This window comes from Typopeltis vanoorti, chromosome 10 (assembly GCF_054136105.1).
Source record: "Typopeltis vanoorti isolate ZY-2024b chromosome 10, IOZ_Tvanoo_1.0, whole genome shotgun sequence".
Taxonomy (NCBI): domain Eukaryota; kingdom Metazoa; phylum Arthropoda; class Arachnida; order Uropygi; family Thelyphonidae; genus Typopeltis; species Typopeltis vanoorti.
Genome location: NC_143558.1, coordinates 90,973,793 through 90,994,577, shown reverse-complemented (window position 1 = coordinate 90,994,577; position 20,785 = coordinate 90,973,793). Strand labels below are relative to the sequence as shown.

Genomic DNA, 20,785 nt, shown 5'->3' with positions numbered 1-20,785 from the left:
CCTACTAAGTTAACTATGAAATGCATATGACACCCATCTTAATTACCTGTTTGTCAGTTCCAGTGGTGTAAGAGGTAGGTTCCAAAAGTTTGTGGCCTGACATACAAAATTCATACCAATTTTAAAATGCTGTGCATAACAGATAGCACTATCTATGCAGAGGTAAGTGTACCAGTTTCAACTCTACTAGCATCATTTAGTCAAACGAGTGGAGGCACTTGTTTAACTAACAAGTGGCATGCTAAGTGGCTGTAATGTTAAAAACTGAGTACCCCACTCTGATAAAGTTTTATACCAAAGAAGAGCTGTCTCCAAGTGCATCCAATCAAACAGTGATTGGATGATATTTATGGGAAGCTTCTCCTTCATATTTCCAAGATGAAGAAATGGGCTAAACAGTTTCGCTTAGGAAGAGAGAGCACTGAAGATGATCCTCATGATGGTTGGCCTATGGAAGTAATAACTGAGGAAAATGTCTCTCTTGCTGAGAAGGAACTGCTCAACTGACCTTCTTCACATGAAGGTCTGTGCAAGGTAAGTGCCTCAACTTCTCTCTTCAATTCAGGAGCATTGTGACCTGTTCCAGCAAGTTTTTAGAGCTTTGCCAAGAGAATCAGAAAGAATTGCTGGAATCCATTGTTGCTTGGGATGAAACTGTGGTCCTTTATTATGATCCTCTTTCCAAAAGGGAATCTATGGAGTGGCACAAACTAGGTGAAGCACTGCTGAGAAAAGCCAAGGTCACTCAGTCCACCAAGAAGATTATGGCAACAATCTTTTGGGATTGCCGGGGAATTCTCTTGATTGACTTCAAGGAAAGGAATACCTCCATGAATGCAGAATATTATGCTTCACTCCTGCACAAACTGCGTGACACCATAAAGGAGAAGAGATGAGAGAAGCTGAGTCATGGTGTTCACCTGTTTCATGACAATGCTCCAGTCCATACAACTATTGTTGTGAAGGCAACAATAAGGTCCACAGTCCTTCACTGCAAAGCAGTGAAGGACTGTGGCTTCCAGGGGATTGAACACCAACTCTTATGCCCAGATCTAGTACTCAGTGACTACTACCTCTTCTCAAAACTGAAGACCTTCAAGGAAGAAAATTTGCAGATGACAATGCGGTGAAAGATGCAGTTTTAGGTCATTTTGCAGACAAAAATAGACTATTTTTTTTTTTCAAGGGCACAGAAATGTTAATTCCACGATGTGAAAAGTGTGTTGAAGTAAAGGGAGACTATGCTGAAAAGTGACACAGTTATTTTCTTTCTATCACCTCTAAAAGTTAGTCAGGCTGGAAACTTATGGAACCATCTTCATATATATATATATATATATATATATATATATATATATATATATGTGTGTGCTCAGACAGCTGCATGGTAATTAACAGATGTAATATGTAGAGGCAAAATTGAACATCAGCACTAGAGGTAATGCAGAGTGCCAGCCAGTTACTAATGGCTAGATATTAACATGTGTGGATTGCACTGAGAAGGATGGAAAATAAGAGTAAAGTGGTTTTAACTATAGTTTGTATTTTTTTCAGAAATTAGCGTTCTTTCGATAATGTGCTGCTTTTTTTCCAGTGCACTTCCATAATTTTTTTCTAATCTTCTTCTCACTGTTCATACCTCACTTCCATATAACAATGTTGGTTTGGAAAAATTATACATCCTTTGCTTTTTTTTAGACAGATTATTGCTGGCCTTAATATGCTGTTTAATATTCCCTTTATTTAAAAGAGATTATTAAAGAGGTCTGAAGCCAAGAAGAAAACTGTAAGAACAATAGAGAGAATGAACGTAGAATGAAGAGCAAATGAAGTGCTACAAATTTTGTTTTACTAGTGCAAAAATCAATAATATTTGTAACACTGCCAGAATGCAGAAAGGAAAAGTGAAAGAATTGATTGTTCTAGCAGGAATCAATGACCTGAGAGGCGAGATTGTATGAGGGAGGATGTGAAAGAGTTGCTGGAAGAAGTGAAAAAGAAGAGCAAGAGGATGCAGTTTGTTAGTCTGCTGCCACGCTATGATAGAGGTGAACAGAGAAGGAGAACGATAGCTAATGAATCAATACATAGGTTGTGCAGAATGAATAATGTAGTGTTTGTGGACCTATGGCCTAAGTTTGATGGATGGAAAGATTTGTACAATGCTGATGGATTGCACTTAAATGGATTCAGAGTTAGGTGTCTTTGGAGATGGATTCAGAAAAGGCACCCATGAAGCGAATGAGTGTGTGAATGAACAAGAAATGCAGAATCTAATCTTTCACCCACAACAATCTTGAATGGGATAGTCAATTAAGGATGTAAAGATGGTTGGGGGTCTAAGAAGATGCTACAGTTTCTATATACTAATGCTAGAAAGAAGCATCAGAAATAAGATGAAGAGTTTTGGCATTGGTGTGCATTCTGCCAAAAGTCATAGGCATTAATGAGAATTGGTTAACAGCAGATGATGCAGTATTACAGGAATAGAATGTGATGGATTTAGTATTTTCAGAGAGAGAGAGAGGATAGAGTAAAGAGGTCAGGAAATAGGGTACTGCTGATGATAATGAATGAAATGCAGCCAACAAGAGTAGAAGTCAGTCGGGAAGATGGCAGTTCTTTTTGAGTCAATCTAAAGTGAGATCAAGGCAAACAGGACAAAATATAAAATTGATTGTTGCTACAGGCCACGGATGATGTGGAAAACATGCAGCAGATTAGTACAAAGAGGGCAAGTCAAGTAATTATCATGGGGGATTTCAATCAGAGACATAGATTAGAAGGAGGAAAGATCACATGGTAATGGAATTTATACACTTACTTCGAAATAATTATTTGAAGCAGAATGTGGTGGAGGAGTATTTGGGGTATGAGAGTGTTGGATCTTGTTACAGGATCAGACCTGTCCATAACTAAGGTGGCTACATTGCTTCCAACTAGAGAAAGCGATCATGTGTTCTTGACATGGGGAAGTAGCAAAATGTGAAAAATTCAGTTAAGGTGGTATATGTGGGACTACAAGGAAGGTGATTATGATACGCATAGGAGGCAAATTAAAGCAGTACCATGACATAAGTTCTACAAGGGAAGGATGTTCACAATGCATGAGGGATAATCAAGGGATAGCTGGAAGCAATATCACACTCATAGTGTATACCCAACGTCAGGAGGGTACATGGGGTAGAAGAAAGATGGATGAGTAGTATAATTAAGCAACATCTGCAAGAAAAGAAAATGTTGTGGAAAGTATATAAGGAGAAAGGTGACAAGCTAAATCATGAACTGCACAAGGATCGAGCAATGACTAGCATCGTAAAAAAAAGGCAAAATCAGATTATTAGAAGAAATTAGCTGAACAGATGAAAGGAAATCCCAAAGAGTTTTTAAGTTTGTGGCAAGTAAGAAGAAGAATGACTATGGAAGGATAACTTTAATGAGTACAGATGGTAGAGAGGTAATGGAGGCAGACAAACTTGTTGAGCTAATGAGTGACCATTTTGCAAGGATATATCATCAGAGGTGATAAGGACTGATATGAAAACAGAGGTTGATGAATTGGAGGTACTTAGATATTGCAGAATCTGAATACAAATACAGCTCTGGGATTTGATAGGATACTGGCTCACATATTAAGAGAGTATGAAGGGAAACTGGTAATGGCTTGGCAAGACTGTTTAATTTAGTAAAGTCCCAAGAAAGTAGAAGGAGGGCAAAATAATTCCTTTATATAAAGGGGGATCTAAGTCTATTGTAGACCAATCAGTATTTCAGGAGTGGTGGTAAAAGTAATGGAAAAGTTGGATAAAAAGAGAATTCAGGAATGGGCAGATAAGAATGTGATACCCTATGAGGGACAGCATGGCTTTGTGAAGGGTGGGTCATGCCGTATTAATCCATTAACTTCTTACAATAGGGTGACAGCTAAGTTGGATAAAGGGAATGGCTACACAATTATTACTGATCGATTTTGCAAAGGTATGTGAAAAGATATCATATAGAATTCTGTTATGCAAACTGCCACAAATGGGGATGAATATTAAACTGGTAATATGTATAAAAGGGTGGCTGATGGACAGACACCAAAAAGTAATATATGGAGGAGCAGAATTCAGGAGAAAGAAGATGATTAGTAGTGTGCTGTAGGGATATGTGCTTGGACCACTGCTGTTCAATTTATACATGGTTTGCCATTGGATGTTGTGAGTGCAAGCAGTGTGAATGAATTCAAGAATAAGTATGATAGCTGGTATGTAGAGTACGTAGCCTCCCTCAATGAGTCTATGACTCCCTGGAGGTCAATCTTAATGATAATAATAATAATAATAACAATAATAATATTCAGTTGTTTGCTGATGATGTAAAATTGGATAGGATAATAGCTAATCAAGGTGATATAGAGAGCTTGTTGGATGATTTGAATAGGCTGACAGCATGGGAAAAACATAATGAATGTCAATTTAATATGGAAAAGTATAAAGTTATGAATTTTGTGACACAAAGATTATAAGCTGTGTACCACATTGAAGGAACTATACCTCCACAAAATTGAAGAAGCCAGGCATTTGGGGATAGCAGTAGATAGAGAGCTGAAGTTTAGATTGCTAAAGTAGCCATAATACCTCACAGGATTACTTGGTTATTGAAGAACACACTAACAAGCAGAGATAAGGGAGTTATCATTCCTTTTTACAAAGCCTTAATATGACCATATCAGGATTAACCACCGGCCGTTATGGATCAAATACGCATCCTCATATGCTTCGTATCCATCATATATTTCAATGTAATATCAATGGTATTATAATTTTAATATGTACTTCGCATCCATGATAACTTTGACGTCTATAGACGTCTTGGCCGGTAGCATGGTTAATGTGCTCAGGTCTGGTCACCTGAGTTTCTTGGAAGCAAGTGAATAATCTGTGGAATACTCTTTATGAGGACCGATTGAGAATTTGTGGATTGTAAAAGTTGATTGATAGGCAAAAAAAAGGGGGGAAATGATAGAAACATTTAAGTTACTTAAAAGATTTTATAGAATTGATGCAGGGGAAATGTTTCAGCACTTGGCTAGAGGGAGCAGCACAAGGGGTCATCCCTAGAATGGTGTGGTTAGCAAGGACATGAGGACTAGATTTTTTGCTTGGAGAGTACTGAATGAATGGAATGGGCTGCCTGAGTCAGTTGTCAGTGCTTTATCAGCTAATGGTTTCAAGGAGAGGTATAATAGATATTGTGTTGATAGTTTAGGTATCCCACAATTTTGTTATATATATCTAAATCTTTATTGCAACTTATTTTATAGCTGAAATAATTAAAATTATTAACTTGTTCATATTTTTATCTATAACTACAGTATGGTGCAAAAAAAAAACAGTACTGAATAATTAAAATGTTATATGATATGGAGTAAACAGATTTATTAACAATGAAATACGTTTACACATGATGATATGCACATCCACATTATCAATGGGATCCTTGTCGAATAAAGCATTAACGATGAGAGATTATTTACTTGAAATGGGCACCTTACCTTTCAAGACATGTTCGTAATGCATGCAAAGGTTCTCTTACATCTTGTAGAACAAGGGATGGGTTATCTGCTGGATATATATTGTAATTTTATCCCCTAGTTCAATAAGGTCTGAAGTCAGGTCATGGTGGAATATGCATTCCTTCAACACATCCCAAATGAAGGCATCAAGCAATGTGAGATCAGGAGAAAGGGTACAGGAATTCTGTGAACCTCAAAATGAGCCTCTTATAAGTGTTTTGATAAATAGGCCCTAGAACCATGTGATGTGTGACAGGTTGCTCCATCCTGTTGGAATACCTGTGCATGAAATGGAATTTTTTTGTATGACACATCCTATACAAATCCTGGGTGAACAGAACCAACACATTTTCAATGTAGTATTCGCTATTCAAAGTCATGATTACACCACCCTCTTCAATGAAGTAGGGCCCAATATGTTATGTCTGGAAACTGCACACCTTCAGTTTCCAGCCATTACACACATGAGGTGATCTCACTGTGAACAGGTTTTTCTTGGACAAATTCAGGTCTCGAGAAACCAAGAAACCTGTAGGTTCATCTGTTTACATGACCACTTAGATGGAAATGCGCTTCATCCAAGACCCAGACATTATGGAGGAAGGATGGATCTTCACAGATATTGGCCAGCATGTGTGCACAGTATTCCCATGTAATTCATTGCTGTTAAACACTGACCCACCTGAATGATGAATAAAAAGGTACCCACTCCATATGAACGAAAATAATGCTCAACAATAAACGTAGAGGCCTAATAAATTACTGAGTTAAGCTTTCCAATTTCTTAAAAGTTTATATATGCATCTTGAATGTACTCTCCAAGGATACGGAACTGTGAAGCTAATAGCTGAAGTACAGTATAATATATCAAGCCTTGTATATGAGAATATTTTGAGCTTAATGAAACGCAAGTATACGTTATAAGGAGTAACGTGGAATCTGCGGTAAAAAGTCCCCAGATTGGAAATGCATTTGGAACTGCTCGATTAATGTATTCCTATTGTTTGAGAGATTATTCTTCATGTCTATTTCTGAAAATTGAAAAACAGATGCATTAAGTCAATTTCTATACGGTCAAGTGAGACTACAGAACTTTTAGCTGAATGTGATGTTTAGTTTGTTTTATAAAATATTTCTTGTTATCTCTCAGTATTGAAAATAACTGTGAAAGTCAAAGTATGAGAGAATATTATTGAGCTCGTTTATGTAATTTCTAGAATGGCCAATTAATCATCTGTATATTACATACAGATGTAATATCTGTTATATATAATTATATGTTTACCGTAAATAATTAAGTTTTTTTTTTTTATAATTGAACTTCATTCTTTAGAATGCAATATGTTGATCCTGAAGTCAATGTAACATCATGGATACGAATCTGAAACATTCTAAACAACTAAAAATATATTGCTATCTTACTCCACAACCGACTTTAATATATAGGTTGGATATAGGTGAAGAATAACATACTTGGAGCAAATCAAGCTCACATTAAAATATGACAATAAGTTTATATATTTGCTGACTTTATACTAACAATTTACCTCCAAAGCAGGTATAATCTATCAAGACTCATTACTAACACTGTGTAAGTAATGACTAGTCTATGGCTGAACAGAAATCCAATACATACCATTGTTATTAGCTTTCCTCTTTTCTCCAAATTTTCCAATCACATTTCTATATGTGTGATATTCATTTCTTACTCTGTTGTTTCAGAGTAAGAAATGAATATCAGATATTTAGAAGTGTCCAATTCCACATTTTGATGTTTGTCCACATTACCCTACTTGATATTGGCTGAATTCAAGATTATCCTTGTGATTAGTGCTGAATACTACAGCTTTGTATCTTTGTACTACCATGCTAGATTTAAGCACAGAATTTATTATCACTGTTTTCATATGTTTGTGTCCTTTTTTTTTTTTTTTTTTATCTTGACTGGAAGTCATGTATCCTCAAATAAGTAAAATAACTAACTTGTTCCAAAATTTATTTATCTCAAAGAAATAACAAAATTTTGGAAAAAGTTAAAACAGCAATAAATTATTACTATTTTACTTCGTCAGATCTTGACCTTCCAGAGGACTGTTTTCAGAATATGTAATTATCCTGATCATCAGCAAAAAGGAGTGTGTTGAAATTCACATTAAAGGATAGTTTAAATCCTTTTTTTTTTTTCATTATTATTTTATTTAAGTATGTATTAAATACAGATGGAAATAGGGGAGATCCCTAGCTATTCAATGGTTTATTTCTCTCCAAGGTGATAGTCCAAAGTTCAGTTGTATCTATATTTCATTATTCTCATATATATTTGGTATTTGTCTTTGTGGTTATATGTTAAATAAATTGTTTCTTTTTTTACCTTACTGAATGTGTCTCCAAAATCATTAAATGTGATATATGTTTCTAGATTATAACACACTTCTTTTTTCTAGTTAATTTTGGACAGAAAGCTGAATTTAACCATTTTTGCATATAGCTCTGACTTGTATAGATATAGAAAATTTCACTCACTCATAACATTCAATATGTGAAATAAGTTATTACCTCATGTGGAAATGTAATATGCAGCAGATGCTCTCTACCAAATCTATCAAGTGCTTTCATTTCAAGTTTGCCCATATTAGCATCCAAGCTGTGCAGACTATAACAAATAACATAAATATGAGAAGAAGAAAAAAAAAAAACACAATGTTACTTGCTAAAATTTTATAAATAAGAGTTACTGCTTAAAATACATAATTATATTGTACCAATAATTAATACTTTTTTTTTTATGGTAAACACACTTGTGTGGGATTACCACTGAGTTGAACTGTAAAGAAATGTTGAAAGGCCACCACACATTTATGGAAATGTATGCAGAAAATGCATGCAGTACAAACTGAATGGCTGTATAAAAGACAGTGGGATGAATTGGTGAGAAATAGATCATTAACTTCTCTCTTCTATTTAGGGAGCTCTTAGGTGAAACAATGTATGTTTCAAATATGAGAGCAGTTTTCAATGCACACACAGTTTTTTGACTTGTACAAGTTAAAAAATGTTCAGTGGTTAAAGCAGAGCAAAAGAGAAAAAAACAAATTTCTTGGATGGTGAACAGACAATATTTCTAATATGCTCATGCTAAAAGAAGACTGAAAAAGACAATTTTCATATTTTCCAGATTTGGTATTATCATATATAAGATTAGAAGAAAAGGGCTTTTTTTTTTAATTGAAGAAAGAGGAGGGAGTTTGCTAGCAATGAAATAAAAAGTATCAGAACTCCAATGAAGAATGATTTGGAAGTCAGAAACTGTGTGTTGTAGAAGTGGATATTCTGAGAAATGAGAAAGAAGACTGCAGGGTAGTATCATCAGCAAAATGGCGCACTCAATATGCAGTCAGGTGCAAAATCTAAAAGAAGAGTCCTGATTTCCACTGTTAGTTGCAAAGTCTGATGATAAATTTCCATTCATCACACATACACGCACACAATGCAATTAAAGAAAACATTAGCAGCCCACTTTAATAAGTTAGAAGGCAGACCATATATGAACAGAGTCTACATAGGCCTTTGTCATCATCATCATCAAATTCCTGACATGTACCCTCAAGGGGTGTACAGGATATGATAGTACTACATGAAAAATTTACATCATTACTAACTTCCTATCTATAATTTTCCTCCAAATCAGTCTGTTACTTGTCAAGACTCCAACATTATCAGATCTTATATTTCTATCGTCTAAGGCACTTTGTACCGTATCAATCCACCTATATCTTGGTCTTCCTCTGGGTCGTTTTCCTGCCAACTTGGCAGAGAACACTTATTTTGGTAATCTTTCCTTGCCCATTCTGTTTAAGTGACCACACCACCTGAGATTAGCTCTGCTAACGCATTCCTGGATGCTGACAATGTCAAGTTCTTTCCTAATATCCTCATTTTTAATATGATATTGCCATTGATGCCATCTGTTCACGCCGCTAATCTTTCTCAGGACTCTCATATCTGCAGCCTCTAGTCTTTGGTCAAGTGTTTTAGTTCTGATCCAGCTCTCAGATCCATAAGTTAAAACTGGTTTGAACACTGTCTCGTATATAGCTAATTTAGTGTTCCGACTAATTTTTCTCTTATTCCATATGAATTTATTCAATTGACTTCCTACCATACCGTACCAGCTTTGTTGATTCTGTTGTCTATTTCCATATTTAATTTACCATCTTCACTAAAAATCATGCCTAAGTAGCTGAAATGTTTTACTTGTTCCACAAATTTCCCATTCACAACACAGTTGACATTTTCAACAATTCTACCTATTTTCATTGTCTTTGTCTTTTTAATGCTGACCTTCATACCATATTGCCGGGAACACTCAGTAGGGAAATACCTCTGTAATTCTCACATTCAGTTTTATTTCTCTTTTTATATATGGGTACTATTAGAGCTCTACTCCAATCATTGGGAATTCGTCCCTCTGTCCAGGCTTTCTGAGCTATGCAGTGCAGCCATTGTAAGACTTTTATACCACCATACTTCAGTATTTCTGGTCGAATATCATCTACTCCTGTTGCCATTCCACATTTCAAGCCTTCGATGACTTTTTCTACTTCAAGTATGAATATGTATTCCTGACTGTATGCCTGTTAAGTGTTTTTTACCACTGTGCTATCACTGCTTGTTTCATTTAACAATTTCTCGAAGTAATTATTCCATACTTCAAGGATATCTTTTTCTCCAGTTTTCATGTCATCTTTATCATCTCTAACTCCTTTTACAGCACTCTCTCCTACATTTCTAAGCTTCTTGAACAACCTCCAGAATATGTTGTAGCCTTCTTGATATTTATTTTCAATGTTCTTGCCAAAGTCTTCCCATGACTTTTGTTTAGCTAATTTTACACAGTGTTTAGCATTCTTGCATTTGTCTCTGTATTCTCTAAGAGCACAAGCTGACTTATTTGCCAGGAACATTTGATATGCTTTCTTCTTTTCCTTCACTGCCTCTTTAACTTCCTGTGTCCACCATGGAGTTCTGATTTTTCTATCCTTGCACACAACCTCACCACATGCCTCTCTAGCTGAATCAATCAGGGTTTTCTTCAAGGCTTGCCACTAAATCTCCAAGGTTTGGTTCCTGTTCTCAAACTCTTTCATTTTTTCTTCAATAATCTTTGTGTATTTTTGTCTACAGTTCACATCTGAGAGCTGCTCAACTTTTATTCACTTTAAACTTTCTTACATGTTATTCTTTTCAATATGAAATTCAATTTTATCCTGCTCAAGACTAAATAGTGATCACTTCCAATTTCAAATCCTCTGTACAATCTGGTGTCCTGCACCAGGGAGAAAACATCACTAGCAACAATAACATAGTCAATGAGACTTTTCTTATTCCTTGCCTCTTCTTTCCATGTGAATTTGTGCACATTTTTATATTGGAACATGGTGTTAGTAATAACCAGTCCATGTCCTGAGCAGAAACCCAACAGGTATTTGCCATTATTATTAGCTTTGCTCTTTTCTCCAAATTTTCCCAAAATATTTTTGTATGTCTGACAATCATCTCCTACTCTGCTATTTAGATTCCCAACAAGGACCAACTTTTCCTTTTTAATTGTGTCAGTTGCTTTTTCTAAAGCATCAAAGTTCCTCCAATTCTACTTTAGTAGAACCTTCTGTGGGACTGTAGGCACAAATAAGTCTCATTGTCCAGTTCCCCATTCTGATATTACCCCACATCACTCTACTTGAGACTGACTGCCATTCAAGAAGATTAGCCTCGGATTTTGTGTTGAATACTATGGCTATTCCTTCTTTTCCTTGATTGTCATTTCCTGAATATAACATTTTGTATTTATTGCTCAGAAAGATCTCACCAGTTTTTGTCTTTTTTGTTTCAGTCACCCCTATTATGTCGAATCTGTTAGTTATCCAATTCCTCAGCTAGCTCCATTTCTTTGCCATTCAGGCCTTTTTATGTTGATAGTACCGATCTTTAACTCGGATGATGTTGAGTTGGGGTGTGCTTTCAGATTTGTTCCAGTAGCTGACTTTCCGCTGTTCGCCCTGGTTCCCTGGCGAAAACAACGGGGCCATTGTTTAACCAGGCGATGCCCCAGCCGGCATGAAATTGTCATGTTGTACCATCATTTTGTATACTGATTTAAGCCAATAAGAATACAATTTGGTTGGCTAAATCCCAAATTGCCAGCCCATCCTCGTTCGTTCAGTACCCAGGTAGATACCCAACAGGGTACACCACGAGAAGGTGAGGGTTGGACATTAGGTCAGAAGCCCTGGTCGGTTCTCTGCATTCCTTTAAAGGGTATGTTGAGGTCTCCTCTCAGTTATACAGCTTTGACCCTTAAGCATCCCCATAGGCCTTTGTGTCTAACATAATTAAATACCACAGAGATGCCTGGAGCAACTACTTGAGTTCTTCATGCTCATAAAAATGAACATTAACCCCAAAGGCAGGTGAAAGAAGAAGAGGAAATCCTGCTAATCATCTGTGGCAAAATGATCATTTATTACTTGTGAGTTGTAGAAAGTTTTTCCCCTTGGTTAGAAATTAAATTAAACCAGCCAAGAAATTATATTCTTGTTTAATCCATTATCTAAGCAGAAGCAAACAAAATTGGCATTTTAAGTATCTTCATGATTAGGCTACTTGTATATAGAGGCTGATGACTACACGTCAATTTCATAGTGTAGTATTCCATAATGCAAAGCATACTTTGCATTATGGCAAGGGTCACTATCACAGACCAGCTCTGACCTTTATCTCTTCTGGGTTTGGCTCCCACTGATAAGAATGAGATCTCAATAAAGGTCAAAACCAGTCTGGATAGTGACCCTTGCCAGAAATAATAAATTTCAAAAACTAATCACCTAATAAAATAATGCATGTGCAAAATAAGTATTGGAATAAATTTTACATATTGACTACAATCATCTTTCACTATAGCAAACTTGTGATACTACAAAAAAAAAAGTCCAACCAAAATATGAATGTTAATTTAAAGGAATTTCATTATGGCAAACCTTCCATTATAACAAGGGTCATTACCAATAAGGGTACTATTACATGCATTTGCTTTAGTGACAGTTAACAGTAATGAACAAAAATTAAGTCTTACATACTTATTCCATCCACATTCATCTAACTGAGCCAGAAGTGTCTTGTAATATTCAGGTGAAAGTGGAATAGAATTACTTGAATTCTTTTGAAGTTTCAACTGCTGTTCCTAATATATAAAAAATATCGTGATAAATATGAAGAATGAAAGAATTTTAAAAACAGCAAATTAGGATCTCCATGTATGCAAAAACTCATGGGTGATCCATCATAAGAACTTGTCATGAATCTCAACCACTTCATCTTCAAGCATTAAGTGTTTCTAAATCCAATAATACCAATCATATCAAAACACTCAAAAATAAGCATACATTCAAGTGAAATATTTGTTATGAATAGTAAGTGTTTTCCAAATATTGTAGTTTATCATCTGCCATATAAATGTGTAAGGGAGATTTAATCATCTTATGTACACAAAAAGGATAAAAACAGGACAATGTTCACTCTTTCGATTTTATATTCATCTTCAAGTTCAAATTAGTAATATTAATTATAGATATAAAAGGATATTATTAATCCATGATTGTTATAGCTAGATAGTGTTGAGTTCTCTGAGAGCATAAAAAGCTTCTCTGATAAATTGTGAAGCCTTTTAGTCTCTATATTTTAATATATTAGTTATGCATCTAACTGAGAGTTGGTGATAAATTTCACTTATGAAAAAATATAACTTTCTGACATGAGATTGTTATGGTATTGAACAGGTAAAGTTTTCTGACTGATTTCTGATGAGAATCAATAGTTCAAAACAACTGCAGGCAAGTGAAACCTAAAACACTAATCAGGATAAATATACAGGCTCCTGGACAGAGCATGTCTTTAAAGTAGTGCAAGTAGATATCATAACCTTTAACAGATGAGAGTTTGACTAAATCATACTTACCGGGTGCGAAAATTAAGGATGTAAGTGAGAGTATTAGAGCGCAAAAGCAGAGGGTGAAAGAAATGATAGTTGAGGCGGGAATGAATGATTTGAAAGGAGATAAATTTGATATGAGAGAGGACTTGAAGGAATTATTAGAGGTAGGGAGATAAAAGAGCGACAGAGTTAGGATAGTGAGTCTGTTGCAGCAGTATGACAGAGAAGAGTTTAGGAGGGCCATAATCACAAATGACTTTATGCGCAGGTTATGCAGACGGTGTGGTATGGAGTTTGTGGACATGTGGAGTGAGTTTGATGGGCGAAAAGATTTGTACAAGACAGATAGCTTGCATTTGAATGGATTTGGTGTGCAAAGACTGGAAAAAGTGTTGCTGAATGAAGTGAAAGTGGATGTGCAAAATCAGGGAAACTAGAACTATTAAGAAGGGGGGGGTGGATATGCAGATATCAGTGAGGTAGTTGAGTGTAAGAATGTACATAATGTGCCCGAGCCAGTACGAAGGACAAGAAATCAGAATGGGATAGTTAGTATAACGCATCAAGATGGGGATGGGACAAATGGACCTCTGCATTTCATGCATACTAATTAATGCCAGTAGTATTAGGAACAAGAAGGAAGAATTTTTTAGCCTTGGTCAGCTCTTCCTGACCACAGGTTATTGGCATTAGTAAAACATAGTTGACAGAAGATGATATAGTTAGTGGGATTGAATGTGTAGGGCATAGTGTGTTCAGGGAGGGATAGAGAGAATAAAATGGGGGGAGGGGTGTTATTGATGATAGCTGATGAACTGCAGCCAAGGAAAATAAAAGTTGTATTGCAAGATAGTGAAAAGAGCTCATTTGGGGCTATCTGGTGTGAGATTGAGACTAGCAGAATAAAATATACAGTTGGGTGCTGCTATAGACCAGATGATGGAAGAGATGGTGGAGATAGTATGCAGAAACAAACTGATGAAATGAGTGGAAGAAGGGTAATTATTATGGGGGATTTCAACTATGGTAACATTGATTGGAAGGAGGAGAGGACACATGTGAGGAAGGAAGTGGATTTTATTCAGTTATTAAGGGATAACTATCTGTGACAGCATGTAATGGAAAATACTAGGGGTTCGAGAGTGCTTGACCTAGTAATAGCATCTGAGAATTTGACTGTAATGAATATGACCATGTTGCCACCTATTGGTGAGAGTGATCATAAGGTCTTGACCTGGGAGGTGACTAATTGTGTGAAATTTTCAATTAAGAAAGGGTATATGTGGAATTACCGTGCTGGCAAGTATGACAAGCTTAGGAGATTGCTTGGTTCAGTGCCATGGCATGTAAAACTGCAAGGGATGGATGCTGATAGTGCATGGGAAGTGGTCAAGGAGTTTGCAGGAGGTTATGGCTGACTGTATACTTAGAATCCGAATAGTAAATCAAGTAGGGGTTAAATTGATGAATAACACCATTAAGCTTGAGTTGAAAAAAAAGAAACAACTGTGGAGGGAATTTAAGGAGAAAAGTGACCTTCAGACACACGAACAGTATAAAGTGCAGGCCAGAAGGGTAACAAATGTGGTAAGAAAAGCAAAAGCATATTATGATAGGAAATTAGCCATGCAAGCTAAAGGGAATCCCAAACAGTTCTTTCAACATGCTGCAAGTAAAAGAAAAACCGTACATGGCAGAATGATTTTAAGGAATGCCGATGGTAGGGAGGTCACTGAATCAGTCAATATAGTGGAATTACTGAGCGAGCACTTTGCAAGAGTATATCATCCAGGTGGTGACATTGAAGGAATGAAGGAACGATTAGTTTATACAGGAATTGTGGTGAATGAAGTGGAGGTGAATAGTCTATTACAGAACCTTAATGTGAATACATCTGTGGGATTGGATGGTATACCAGCACAGATCTTACGTGAAGCGGCTAAAGAATTGTCAGTGCCCTTGACCATATTGTTTAATCTGAGTCTCGGGTCTGGTTTAGTCCCAAAGGGGTGGAAAGAGGGGAAAATAGTTCCACTGCATGAAGGAGGATCCAAGACTACTGTTGCAAATTACCAACAGGGACTTGGGAGTGTTGGTGGATAGGGAGTTGAAGTTCAGGGTGCACATCGCAAAAGTGGCTAAATCAGCTCATCAAATCACTTGGATGCTGAAGAATACTTTGACGAGCAGAGACAAGCAAGTTATTGTTCCACTGTATCGAGCCTTGATAAGACCCCATCTCGACTACTGTACCCAGATTTGGTCACCTAGGTTTCTTCTTGATGGGGAGGAGGTTGAGAGGATCCAGAGGTGAGTGACCAAGATGATAACAGGTCTATGGAATGAACCTTATGAAAGCAGGTTGAAGATTTGTGGTTTGCAGAAATTGTTTATAGGCAGAAAAGGGGAGTATGATTGAGACATTCAAATTGCTGAAGGGGTTTCTATAGGATTAATTCAGAGGATATTTTTGATAACAGTCCCCTAGTCTTCCCACCACCAATACTGATAACAGTATTGGTGATGGGAGGACTAGGGGACATCCATGGAAGCTGGGCAAGAGTGTGGTTAGTAAGGGTGTTAGAGCTAGGTTTTTTACTTTTAGAGCAGTGAATGAATGAAATAAGCTGCTGAAGTCTGTTGTGGGTGCTATGACAGTGAATGAGTTCAAGGCAAAGTATGATAGATACTGTGTGAATGTCAAATAGTTGTGATGGACATGATGTTTAGGGCCTCCCTCGATGAGTCTAAGGACTACTTGGAGTCGCCCGTAATAATAATAAGCTCTCTGGTAATTTCTAAAACATTTAAGTTTCAGTTCTATCTGGCAATAACAATGATCAATTAATAATATGCTTTACATCATAACTTAACTTGCCAGAATGAAGTATTTTAGGCTCTATCTTCTAATATGTTAATATTAGAAGTATTTAATGTATCTAATGTATTTAAGGTAACATCATAAAACTGCTTGTTCAATTTATAATGCAGTTGTCACTGATCAGATAACAGTTGAATAATTTAATGAGGAAACCACCATAATATTCAACAGTTACCAGAATCATGAAACTGCATTTACTAACTAAAATAAAGAGCCAAAAGGATTCAGTTCAGCGATGCAAAAATTATAAAAATCAAGTGGATATTAAATCCGAAATTATTTCAAAGCTGAATACAGAAACTATAAAAGTTTTGTATGAAATTTGACCAGAGAGCTTACAGGAATACATTTGCTGGCATTTACAAGTTGCCCTTGCCAGACCTTATAGGAGAAACGAATATAGGAGGCGAATATACGGCTGCTTGGACATAGTGATCATGTCTTCTATAATGTCTGTAAGCTCTCTCTGGTCAAATTTCATACGAAACTTTCAGAGTTTCTGTATTCGGCTTTGTAATAATTCTGGATTTAATATCCACTTGATTTTTATAATTTTTGCATTTACTAATTTTTATAATACATATAAACCAAACTTACCTACTCTGTGATTCACAAAATTAATTAATATTCCATCTTCCATTACTGTATTCAGGACCAAGTTACTTGTCATGGCGAAAGTAACTTGGTATGTGTTTCCCAAGTCTAATTTATGCTAATAAAGGAGAGTAAAATCATAGTCTTCGGTATCTGTCAATGTGTGTGTGTATTCTCTAACCATATATCTCTTTTGCATTCCTCCTCCTGGAAAACTTGGGTTTTCAGGAGGAGGAATCATGACATTTCTATATGTAATGCATTAGCCCACCTCCTCAGCTAGGAAGTGCTTATAACTATTTCTAGACAATTGGATTCACACTTGGGTCTTTCCAACTGATACCAGTGTTAGATTCTGAATGAAGAGAAATTAAAATTATTAATACTCCTTTCAGAATCCAACATAATCCACCATCAAAGGCTACATTTGTAGATATTATTTAATGTAAATCTCTTATTGTAAACTATTATTCATATAATTACATTTGAGTTTTTTTTATTTAATTAATTAATCTAGGATATGTATTAATAATGGAAAGGACACTGTATAAAAATAACATTCAGATTATTTTATTTATTCCTATATTAATAGTAAAAGAATTTGAGTTCATCATATTTAATTATATATTATTTGAATTGAAAAATATCCTTTTATTTTATTTCTGTATGTAAAGGTAAAATGTTATGTAATGCTTATGTTTATGTACTGCTCTAATTGTTGTCATGGAGACGGAGTTAAAAATAGAAGGCGCGAGCATGTAGCACGTGAGTTATGGACGTGAGATGGAATTGATATGAGCTAGATGGTGAGAACAAGTTTTGGCGGGAAAACGGAGTGAAAATATATAAACAAAAAGCGAGAGTAAACAAGAGCAGTGAGTAGTTATTGGTTGGCAGAGTTAGCACTAGAACTAGGGAACCAGGGACTGAGTACAATTGGAGCACTCAGCACAGTAACGGCTCTGAGAACAGTACAATAGAGATGAGGAAATAATTTCTTGGCAGCACGGAGTTAAATAAGAGGCTGTAGTACAAAGAATTAAGCTGTGATCAGATTACAAAGGATCGAAATGTAAATTGACAACTCCGAATACTGATGAAATTCTGAAGTTAATGTTGTATTCCAGTGCTTTAAAGGAAGATTAATGGAAAGCTGATTCTATAGCAAAGTAGTATATGAGGAATAAGTGAATTTTCTAGTGCTAGTGTGTCTGCATATGTGATGTGCTGAAATTAAAGATTAAGTTAATTTAAAGAAGATTACTTTTGAAATGTGTAGCTCCAGTGTGATAATTATCTAAAGTTTTAAGTGTGCCTCAGTGAATAATATGTGCAAAGATTTATTCCGGTAAGAACAGTTGTATTTTATAGCATTTTAGAGTGAAGTTATAAGAGTTATCTCCTTCTGTTAAATCCTAACATTAACTGTGGTGTTTATGCTAAAATTAGCCGAAGCTAGAAGATTAACAGTCTTCCCCCCCTTAAGGTGATAGCTATCTCTTGACTGAGCTATGTGATTTCTGACTAAGGGAGAGATAAAGAATACTATTGTTAAAATATTTGCTGTGAATTTCAGTGTTAAAGAACTTTAGAACTATCTTTGCTTATTAAGGAGAAATTAGATTTTGAAGCTCAGTGTTTAATACCAAAAGTTAAGTGAATGTTATGTGTAGTTGAACTGAGTTAATTTTGCATTATCTTGTAGCCAAAGTATGCTTATGTATATATTATATAACCTTGCATTAAATGTTTTGTTTTATTGATTTCAATTTATTGTTAGCCTGATTCTTTTCCACTGCACCATTCATAAAATTATCGGACCTAGTGGGAACCTCAAATGTTAATGTAAAATTCGGCCTATATATAAACATTAGACTGCTAAAGTTAATTAATATTTGATTACACTATTTTGCATAGACTAATCTGAATATAGGGTGGCGCAGTATAATAGAAATTTCCCTATATTTGGATTAGTAATCAACATACAATTAATTAACTTTAATAAGAACAACGTTGAAGCAAGATGGCGGATCAAAAGACAGGAAGGACGATCCAACACCAGCTACTGACTCATCATTATTGACATTTCCTGATATCATTTCCACACAATTCTTTGTTTGCAGTTCATCTTGCAACAATTCATTGTGGGAAAATTCTTCACCAGAAAATTCATCGCGAGAAAACTGAAATAATATTGTAATGACACACATATATGAAAAACAAATGCAAAGCAAGACGCTTTAGAAAATATAATTTCTTTCTGTATTTCTTTATTATTTAATTAGATTTTATTTAACTTTTGTTTTTTGATTTGTATTCTGTATATACTTTATTGCGTACAAACTGAAATTAATATTTTGCATTTTACTGAGAAGTAAGTTCCCTAATTTATGTTTATTTTTTAAAATATTATTCCTTATTTTCTTACTTAGATACTATAGACTCTGTAGATGGGATACTAATATTTTACAAAAACATATGGTAGTAAGGGAGTAAGAGCACCAAATTTAAGCATGTCTATTTATTTTTGTATCTTTCATTATTTTTCTACATTGCTTAAGAAAATCATGCAATTTGATATATTTTTTTTTACTGAATTAATTCAGAAGATGAAGTGCTTTCAATTATAGAATCCTCTTGTATTTTCGAACTGACTCCACTTTTCCTGCATCATAATGAGATTTTGAAGGCTATTATTCTCTCCCTGCAAAGAAGAATATTCACTGCAATGAATGTTCTGGAAAATTATTTTCCCTGCAAAGAATATTTTCCGTGATGAATTTTCTAACAATGAATTTTCCCTGTGATGAATTGTTGGCAATTTTCCATGAACTTCCTGATATGTACCATCAAGGAGCAGTATACTTAATTAGAAATACCACTGACTGTACCACATAATTAAGAGTTTATATGATTACTAGCTTTCTAACAATAATTTTCTTCCAAATAAATCTTCTATTTGACAGGTTTCCAATGTTGTCTGCAAGAAGAGAAAAGTCAGACTTTTATAGTGGATTTAAGAAATTAAAGGTGCAGTCTGGGAAAAGAAGATATCATTATAAGTAAGCACAGCTCTAGAAATCCATTTGCCACAGAGAGAAAGAGACAAGTGGCAAATGAATTTTTGGCCTCATTGTAAATGCATTTAAAATATATTATATTTTTTTGTATAGTTTACACTTTTTTTTTTTTTAAACATCTCATTCACTCAAGTCATCTGATCATGGGTGACAGCCAATGAATTCACTAGAAAAGTTTTTATTTCCAGAGAGTTGAAAATAAAACTCTGGATCTGAAAATCCTTAATTCGAATAAATATTTTCAGGAATTGTTGTAATTTTATTTGCCCAGTTTTCTGTAAAAGTCATAAGTCAAACTTCAATTTCTTGTCTGCCTGGTTGGCCAAGTGGTTAGCGTATCCACTCTCGAACCAGAAGTCTGTGGGTTCGAATCCCGCAGTGGGCATGGATGTTTGTGATTGTCTGTGAAATTACTAGTATTGGTTGTGGAGAGTAGATGGTGCATTTCGCTGTAAGTGGATTTGAGCGATGGAGACGGAGAGTTATGGAGTGGATGCCCTTCCTCGACGAGTCTTTGGACTCCTTGGAGGTGTCACGTAATAATAACAATAAGACTCGGAACTTATTTTCCTTTCTATATAAAAAATTCCTGGATTTTTCGTAGTAGTTAGAAACTCAACCTACTGTATCTTCTCACCAAGGAAAATTATGTTATAACACTGACAACAGTTATTCTGTTG

At 35.4% G+C, this 20,785-nt stretch overlaps 1 protein-coding gene across 3 annotated transcripts in view; it reads right to left on the bottom strand.

Annotated features, from left to right (window-relative positions):
• Positions 1-20,785, bottom strand: part of Fancl (E3 ubiquitin-protein ligase Fancl) — a 305,279-nt gene that overhangs the window by 201,144 nt on the left and 83,350 nt on the right. For all 3 annotated transcript variants that reach the window (XM_090399196.1, XM_090399198.1, XM_090399197.1), the window contains exons 5-6: positions 12,697-12,800; positions 8,117-8,213 (exon numbers count right to left, since the gene is read on the bottom strand). In XM_090399196.1, the coding sequence (XP_090255322.1) occupies positions 8,117-8,213; positions 12,697-12,800 (201 nt within the window). The remainder of the gene's footprint in view (positions 1-8,116; positions 8,214-12,696; positions 12,801-20,785) is intronic.